At 42.6% G+C, this 9,583-nt stretch overlaps 1 protein-coding gene across 1 annotated transcript in view; it reads left to right on the forward strand.

The window, feature by feature from the left end:
- The window catches only part of WDYHV1 (WDYHV motif containing 1), a 16,804-nt gene extending 12,267 nt beyond the window's left edge, over positions 1–4,537 (forward strand). Inside the window, exons 5-6 of the mRNA XM_012660805.1 lie at positions 698–822; positions 3,825–4,537. Of these exons, the coding sequence (XP_012516259.1) occupies positions 698–822; positions 3,825–3,934 (235 nt within the window). The 3' untranslated portion in view covers positions 3,935–4,537. The remainder of the gene's footprint in view (positions 1–697; positions 823–3,824) is intronic.
- The last annotated feature ends 5,046 nt before the right edge of the window (positions 4,538–9,583 follow it).

A 9,583-nucleotide genomic window follows, 5' to 3' on the forward strand; every position in this document is an offset into this window, starting at 1 on the left:
GGCCTCCCAGAGAGCTAGGATTACAAGCGTGAGCCATTGCGCCCGGCTGTTTTAAAGCTTTAAAGCTTATACATCATATAAAAAGTGGGCAGTCTTAAAAATTTGTGTGATGAGGCCAGGTGTGGTGGGTCATGGCTATAGTCCTAACACTTTGGGAGGCCAAGGTGGGAGGATCTCTTGAGCCCAGGAGTTTGAGGTTGCAGTGAGCTATTAATATGATGACGCCACTGCGCTCTATCCCAGGCAACAGTGTGAGACCCTGTCTCAAAAAAAAAAAAAATGTTGCGTGAGGAGATCTCAAACATTTTATCTGAAGCATGTTGAGGATTTGTTTCACTTTTTTGTTTAGGGTGTTGTCGGGGGGGAGGGGGGGGGATGCCTCATGCTGCCAAGATTGAAAGGGCTGTGATGACAGCACCAGAAAATCATGCCCTTTGCCCTTAAGACACAATTGAGTAAATAAAGGCAAACAGATATATTTCTGTGCCTTTGCCTTTCTGTTTTGGATCTTAGTTGATCCTTTCCCATGACTTCTTTAATAGGTAATAAAGCTGCGTATGTGTTTGTGTATTACTAACAGCACAGAAATGCATGAGTAGTTTTGTGCATGTTGTAGAAAATGAGTCCATGTAAAAATTGAGTTAGAATTTCCAACGTGACATTTCCCTCACCTAGGTGTATGTTGATTTATCTGCAGGAAATTTAGAGTAATCCGTGCAGATTCATACTTGAAGAACTTTGCTTCTGACCGATCTCACATGAAAGACTCCAGTGGGAACTGGAGAGAGCCTCCTCCACCATATCCCTGCATCGAAACTGGAGGTGAGCCAAGGATGCCTTCTCAAAGGCGTTTCTGATCAATCACAGTACAAGCCAAAATTTTCCTTTACCCAAGGACAAAAATCAGATTGTTCTTTGGATAAAACTCCCCAAGTGGTAAGGAGGTAAGGTGAGTACTAGTTCTATGTGTTCATTAGGTTTGGAAATTGAATCTCTGTAGAACAGGACTGGAAGGCATGAGAACTCATGGGAGAGGAAGGGTGCTAAGGAGCAGAACCATGATACTTGCAAACTGCTGGGTTTTTGGATATGCCTACTGCTGGGACACTGGACATCAGAAGATCTGCACACTTTTGTCATTTAACAGCAGGACTTATAACACCTTGCCATGGTAGGGTTTGTGTTATGGTGAAAGAAACCCCCATTCTTATGCTGCGTGAAATGTCATTTCTCTGACTCTGTAATAAAATCTGCATTAGTGGGAGGTGAATGCTGGCAGGTTTTATTAAACCACTTGTCTTATTTATTTATGTGCTTTTGGGCATTGCTCCAATTGATAATTTCTTGAGATTTAAGAAGACAAAGGGTTCTTTACCCTATTGCTATTGGGGTTCGCAACGCCCCTGATATAACCAGGTCCCTGGGCAGTGTGCGTTGCAAGAGATGGGAGAGACAAAGGCACGGACACAAAAAGTAAGGTGAAAGGGTGCGGGGAAGTCAGGGGACTGCCAGGATTCCTGGATCCAGGTGGTACTGACTGAAGTCTAGCACCCATTTTTATTCTCTTTTTCATGTTATGGATTACAGTGATTTCACGTGAAAAGCTCGTGGGTTAGTGGGTTAGCAGGCTAGCAGTAGGGCCTATAATCTAAATGGGAACAAAAGAGATCTTCTTTCTACTTTATCTAGTTCCTCATTTACTGAGACATGAACTCAGGAGAGAGATAAGAGCATTGCCTCAGGCTTAGGATAGCAAACTGCTCTTATCTGCTGGGCTGACATCCTTTGATCATTCTCTCAACCTTTGGATTACAAGTCTGGGTCCATTTGCAGACATCCCTGATCGGTGGAATGTCCCCCTCAAGGTCGAGCAGCTTTTGCTCAGTGAACTGACATGTCCACAGGTTGCTCTTTGGCAAAGACCCACTCCTGGGGTTCTTATGCCTCAGCATAAGACCCTAACCCTCAGCATATTACTATTGTTTGGCATTCACATGAGTTTGAAGCATTATTTGTGATGATAAGTAATTCACAACATTCCCATTGAGTGGTGAGATCATCCCAACACATGGATAATACAGTCTATGTGAACGTGCTCTGTAAGCTATGCAGCATGCCAGAAAAATAGGACAGTAGTATTAATAGTTCAGCAGGAAAGAAAGTAAAAAGTATATTTGGTGTATTTGAATGGAGTGAACATTAAAAGAGGGTTCAAACTCTGATTTTTGAGGCCTTCTGTGAAAATCTGTCATAATTTTAAAAATTTATATTGGAATTGCTTGTTGGTACACAAACCCGCTTCCTAGCCTCAGTGTTACAGCTGGGAAAGCTCCTAGTTTAGGAGAGGGCTCTGTGGGTCTGCCTTATATCTTGGGCAACATGCTGTGCTGGGCCTGCTCTGGGCATAGTGTGCCTTCAGCAGCTACCTGTTGCTCTTTTAAATATGAGCACCTAAGACAGAGCCTAGAGTTACAGAAGGCATTTAAAAAACACTGCCTTGTCTTGTCAGCCCTGGTCCTGTTTGGACCATTCCTTCTCTGAAGGTAGTGTCTTTTTCTTGTTGCTTTTAAGGTTTTTCTCTTTATCACTGGTTTTCAGCAATTTAATTATGCTGGATTATAATGTAGTTTTCTTTAAGCTTATTCTGCTTGAGGTTTGTTGAGATTCTTAGATTGGTGGATTTGTAGTGTTCATCAAATTTGGGAACATTTGACCATTATTTCTTCAAATATTTTTTCTGACACACCCCCCTTTTTTATCCTTGTATTTCAGCTATACCTGTGTTCCATAAGTCAATGATGTTCTGTTCATTTTTTTTCCAGAATTTTTCTGTATGTGGTTCATTTTGAATAGTTCTTTTGTTTGTAAATTCATTGCTCTTTTCATCTGCATTAATTAATTTGCGGTTAATCCCACCCAGTACGGTTTTTTCATTGTATGTATTTTATTTTTTCGTCTCTAGAAATTCTCTTTGGGGCTTATTTAATATCTTCCATTTCTCTCTTCATGTGCGTGTTCTACTCTACTTTTTTGAACATACGGAGCATACATATAATAACTGTTCTGTAGTCCCTGTCTATTAATTCCATTATCTCTGTCATTTCATTCTGTTTTCTGTTGATTGATATCTCTCCTGATTTTGGGTCATGTTTTCCTATTTCCTGTGTGGTTGGTAATATTTGCTTGAATGCTGGACTTTGTGAATTTTACGTTGTTGGTTGCTGGGGTTTTATGTACTTTAAAGATAGTGTTGGATTTTGTTCTGGCATGCACTTAATTTACTTGGAGTCTGTTGGATTCGCTTTTAAGTTTTTTAGTCCAGGTTCAGAGCAGCCTTTTATCTAGGGCTAATTTAGCCCCACTGCTCTGACATGACCCTTCTGAGGACTTTGCCAAATGCCAGGTGTTACAAGTTCTCTCTGCTCTGGCTGGTGGGGACGTGAATTATTCCTTGCTCCATGGAAGTTCTAGGAATTATTAGACCTACTGCTTTCTAGTGCTGCTTTCCCTGGCCTCATGAATTTTATTCCATGGAAGAGAAGACCAGTTATTAGCCAAAGACTCAGGGGTCCCCTCTGCAGATCTCTGGAACTCACTCTCTCTGTGCAGTTCCCTCTTCTCTGATTCTCTGTCCCCTGTGTCCCTCAATTTGGGTTTGTGTGATTAAATTGGGGTTATGCATTTGAGGCAAGAAAATCACAGAAGTGATACTGAACCCTTATCTGTTTGAATAATTTGTCCTACTTTTGGTCTTCTGGGTTGTTTTATTGCTGTTAAACCAAAGTTGTGTTTTCAGTGGACATTTTTTTCATGTATTTTTCTAGATTCCAAAATGAACCTGAATGATTTCATCAGTATGGATCCTGAGGTAGGATGGGGAGCTGTCTACACACTGTCTGAATTTGTACATCGGTTTGGCAGTAAAAACTACTGAACTTGACATTAGGATGTGGAACTTTGGAGAAATTCTAGGACATGAACAAGCTATCTCTTCATTTAGGATAGCAAACATTATAGTACAGTTGGCTTAAAATTATGTTTTTCTCTTTTAATTCAATTGAGTGGAAACATGAGTGAATACAAATATTACAAGTGAACTATATAATAACTTTTTTTTGGATATGTCAAGTTGAAACTTGATGTAGTATATAATTGCTAAGATATTCCCGTGGATCATTTGTTAAAACATGTGACGACTTATGCCAGTGATCGTTTTGTTAAGATAGAGGTGTGGGCTTAGAGCCAGACCCTCATGTCTGTTCTGGATGTTTTGTGTCTCTCCAGCTACATTGTAAGCTCCTTGAGGGCAGGGCTGTGGGTCATTGCTCTGTGAATCTCTAATGACTGTGAAAGGTGCCCATAAAATGTTTTCTGGTGAATGTGCTATTGCTTGAAAAGGGATGATATTGTGAGCTGAATCAGCAGTCAGTATTAGTCTTTTTGGACTATGCTATTGTTAAAAAGATTGCAGCCCTCTCAGACTTGAGTGTTATTTGGCCTGTTTATATATGGTTTTCAATAAAATTGATTTAAAATTAATTAATATTGTTTTGAAGATTTTGTGTCACTCTTGATGATCTGAAATACCTAAGAATGTCTCAATCATAGATGAGAACTGTGGCTTTAAAATATATTTATCACATGTGCCTTCTTGAAGATGACTTGGTCATTTGGCTTTAATTATTCCAAATGATTAAATAATTCCAAATAGAAGATACTTGGCATTAGACTGGCATATAGTGCTAGCTCTAATTCGTAGTTTCATGGTTCTACTGTAAAAACGAACAACTTCTTATAGCAAGGATGTCTAAGCTTTTGTTCTTAGATGAGTTTTCTATTTGTTAGGAAACCGCCACTTAAAAGGAATCCCTTGTCCTGTGCTGTGGAGTGTACAGCTGTGATCATTTACTCAGGAATCAGCTTCCCCGGTTCAGGGTTATCATCAGCTCCTTAGTGAGAAGGAGCTGAAGGCTTCTCTCAGCACCCGCTGTCTCTCCTCTCTGGTTGGTTGTAGGTATACATGTTGACTATATAGTACTTGTTCCGGAAACTGGTGACAGGCTCTCCAAACAAGTCCTTTTGTCACCTTTATAAAACACTGAGTTACTGAACCCCCTAGTTATAACTCTAGAGGACGATCCAGGCTGAGTATAATAACCATTACAGTCCAGCTTCCGCTCCTCAGAGTGGGCAAAGGGAAGTAAGTAGCCCCCCCTGCCACGTTCTCTTTTGTGTGGCACACAGTAGATGCTCAACAAACGTTTGCTGAATGAATGAGTATATGTTTATGAGGTTCTCTAGATGTCTTCTGTTAGCACTGTTAATTATAAAATTAATGAAATGATATATAACTGCACACATAAAAATTGCTGTAACCAGTTAATTAGGTTGGATTTGGTCAGGAGACATATAATGGTTACCACCAAAGCTATTTTTCTCTTGGTGAAGAAATGATAGGGACATTATGTGGTTGGGCTTCTCTATATCCTTTTCCCTCTGCCCCACTATATTCCCTCCCAGTCCTGTTTAAACTTTATTGCTGATGCCTTTTCTGAAAGGATTTGGAAGCATCCCCAACTAATTAGAATGTTTTGTGAGGATATCCATGTCCCTGTGTACCCTGACTGTGGAACACAGTTGGAAGGAACAATATCCCTGTATTTTTGTCTGGTTGAAACCACAGAGTAAGTTCAGCTGCTTGTGGTATAGGAGGGGTTTCTAACCTGGAGTCCTAATGCACCTGTGTGTGCATATGAGTACATTTTTCTGGAGAAAGGATCCATAGCTTGTGTCATCTTTTTTATTCATTTAAGAATATTTATTATTATTATTTTCCTTATTGAGGGCCTACATGTTAGATGCTAGTAATCAGAATGAGAATAGCTCCTGCCCTCATGTAGCTTACAGGCTAATGGCACAGACCGACATCCATCAGAGAATCACCACAAATGACTATAGTATTACACCTGTGAAAAGTGCTATTAAGGAGAGATAATGGTTCTATGAGAACATGTAATGGGGAAACAAGCTGGTAAAGGAGGCTTCCTTAAGGAATTGCTTCGTTCACTCAATGAAGAGCTCCTACCGTGTGCTAAGCACAGTTCCTGCCCTGGTGATTCAGCTGCGAATCCTGCGCTCAGGTCTCACATTCTGGTGGCAGAGATGAACAATGAAGTTCGACGTGTGGAAGGATGGTTGCTATTTACTGAGTTGGGGAAGATTGTGGGTGGGGCAGTTTTGGGGAGGAAGATTAGCAGTTTTATTTTGAGCATGTTAAATTTGAGGTGCCAGTGAGATGTCTAAGAGGAGATGTCAAATAAGAGTTGGATGAAGGGGTCTGGGATTCAGGGGAGAGATGCAGGATGGGAATATCAAATTGGGAGACTAGATGGTATTTAAAGGCACAGGACTCTGTCAGATCACTGAGCATGAGCATAGATAGAGAAGAGGTCCATGGACCCAGCCTTGGGAGCTTTTATATTTAGAGGTCAGGAGATAGGGAGTCACCAGTAAAGGGGGCAGAGGGAATGCCCAATGAAGGAGGAAAAGAAAACAAGGCCCAGAAGAGACAGTGATTCAAAAAGGAGAGAAGGATTAGCCACGTCAAATGCTCTGATCAGTTAAGTAAGCTGAGGACAGAGATGGCCATCAGCTTTGGCAGCGTGGGGAGTGATGGCAATTGCAGTGGAGTGATGGGGGTGAGAGCCTAATGGAAGCGGGTTCAGCAGAGGACAGGAGGAAGGAAGTTGACTGGTTTGGTAAAGGGAGCAGAGAAGGCAGCAGTACCACAGGGCGATGTGGGTCAAGGGAGACTCCTGTTTGCCTAGTCCTCATCCAATTCTTCCTTTATGAGGAACGAATTAACCATGTCTAGTCCTCCAAGGAAACCTCTGGTGACATCAAAGACACTTCCTCCGGGTCCTCTGGCTCTTGCACGGGGTGAATGCTGCTCATTTCCTGCTCTGCGGGACACCGCCTTTGGCTAGATCCATCCCTTGGTTCGCTCAATCCTTCTTCAGCATTGCCAGAGAGGAAAGAAAGCTGCTGGGTAACCTTCAGGGGTATTGCGCCCAGGTCATGGACCCTCAGCCACCATCCCTAAGAACTTGTTTTTATCCTTGTCCTCTTCCCATTTTGCAATGTTTTCTCCACAAAGCAGCCAAAGTGATCTTTTACAAATACAAATGAGACCATCTCATCCCTGTTTTAAAACAACAGCCACCACCTACTGCTTTACAATGGCTTCAACATGCCTGTAAGCTACAATCTACTGTGTACTGTGGCCCTCACGCCCTGCGTGGCCTGGCCTGTGGCTGCCTCTGATTTCAGCTCCGCCACTCCCGGCCCAGAACCCATCCTGCCTCCCCCATTAGGTTTGCTGCTGAGTAGGACAAGCTCATTCCTTCTTCAGGGACCTCACGCTCTATCTTCCCCGATTTGATCCTTCTGTCCTATAGCTTCTGCTGGCTCATTTAGGTCTCAGCTCCGAGTCCTTCCCCGATGACTTACCTAACGCTGACTGCCCCCGGTCAACATCACCTTACCCTATTTTTCTTCATAGCAGTTCTCACTAACTGAAATTATATTGCACGTTTATTTGTTTGAAAGTCTGTTTTCTATCTCCCTTCACTAGCACATGAGTCCGCTCTGCCCTATTCTCCCCTCTAATGTCGTGCCTAGTATAGTGTCTGACACGTCGGAGTAGGTACTCAGCATAGTCCTCGGATGTTCAATGAAGGAACAGTTCCTGTCACCAAAGGGATCTGGAACATCAAGTTCCCCGCTGCACTGGATCTCTAGGTAATGCTGGAAAAGTACTGCTTAATCTTTACTCTTTGATTTCTTCCCTTTGACCAGATTCTGTTCCTTTTTTAGATTAACCTGTCTTTTTTCAAGCAGGTTTCTTTTTCAGTCCCTCAAGCCTTAAGCCCAGGCGCTACTCTTCCACATTTTGGTCCGGAAAGGACATTACAGATGACTTCTGTGGGGAGCAAAGAACACCATGAGTTGATTTAATTAGTTTTACTCTCCCATTCTTGGCAGGCATCTCATTGCAGCCTCTTGTCACAAACGCAGACGGAAAGCACCTTGTCTTGTCTGAGATCGAGACTAGGAGCTCATAGTACACGTTTCTCCTTCCTCTAAGCCGACCGTGCAGCCTAGCACCAGAGAATGAACTATCTCTTTTACCCTCTCGGTCCAAGGAGAATATGGCTTTGGCCATGAGCTATAGCAGGCATCTGTTGGGGACAGGCTTTTAATAATTTGTTATCAAGGGAGCAATCGTAGCGAAATTTCACTTACAGTCAATAGGCAGTCTTTCCTCAGGTTTCCATGGGGATCTGGAGTTTTAGAGCAATTTCTGGGAAGAACATTGGAAAGAAATTGAGGGGCAAAATGTTAGTAGTCACACTGTTCTGGCACACACTGTTCCTGCAGCTATAGGTGATACATGAGTCACTGTCATTCAAGGCCCACAGGATGCAGAGCTGTGTGTGATCTTCTTGAGGCCAGATGGGGGCCAGATGCTGAGGAGATCATATCTCTGCACTCAGAATACAAGAAAAATAAGCTTTAAGTCCATGGTTTTCATTACAGTTTTGCATTTGCTCGTCACACAGTGTGTGACCTTGGGGAAGTCACTTAACCTCTCTGGGCCTTGGTTGCCTCGCCTAAGAAAGAGTTATTTTGAGGTTCAAATGAGACTGTGTGTGTGTGTGTGTGTGTGAGAAAGAGAGAGAGAGAGAGAGAGAAAGAATGTTTCATACTCTGAAAGGTAAACCGTTTTAAATAGCTAATACTTATTTCATGCCTAATATGTAGTGGATAGCCCTTCTAAGCTCTTTATGTGTATGAACTCATTTAATCCTCAAAACGACAACATAAGGTAGATACTATTACTCTCCTCATGTTATAGATTAGGAAACCAAGGCACAATGAGGAAAAGTGACTTACCCAAAGCCATAGTGTTGGTGAGTGGCAGAAACAGGATTTGAATTTAGGTGTTCCTGCTCCAGGGCCTGGCTGCCATCCATGTTACCCAGTTCCCAGCTCACTAGAAAAGTGCTCTCTATTGCAGGGCAGGAGTGGATCACTGAGCTTTACCATGGCCTGGTGAAGGGTCCTTCACAGCTATCCACCTGAAGTAACTTACCTTGTAGTTACTGCAAAGAATCTTTCTCAGTGAATTTCAAACTTGGTGAGCCCAAGATTCAGGGGAGAGTTTGTTAACAAGGCAGATGTTCAGACTCCTCCCTAGAGATTCTGATTCAGTAAGCATACCAGTCAGGCTTCATTTGCAGATAACAGACATTACTCTCACTCTGTGAATCCACAGGGGATTTGATTCAAAGTCACGGAGATGGGAAACAAACATTTGGAGAGAGGGTCATAGGTATAGTAGCTGGAGAGGCACTCACTCTACTACAGACCTGCCCAGACCTGTGAACTCTGGCAGCACTGTGACTGGTTCAGGGCATCTGCTGCATCCTATAGGACAGAACTCCAGCATCACCAGGTGGTGTCTCCCAGTGGATGCCAACCTCAGGCTCCAATGGGCCATCCATTCTGCCATCCAGAAGAT

The sequence above is a fragment of the Propithecus coquereli genome, unplaced genomic scaffold, assembly GCF_000956105.1.
Source record: "Propithecus coquereli isolate 6110/MARCELLA unplaced genomic scaffold, Pcoq_1.0 Scaffold68, whole genome shotgun sequence".
NCBI classification, from domain to species: domain Eukaryota; kingdom Metazoa; phylum Chordata; class Mammalia; order Primates; family Indriidae; genus Propithecus; species Propithecus coquereli.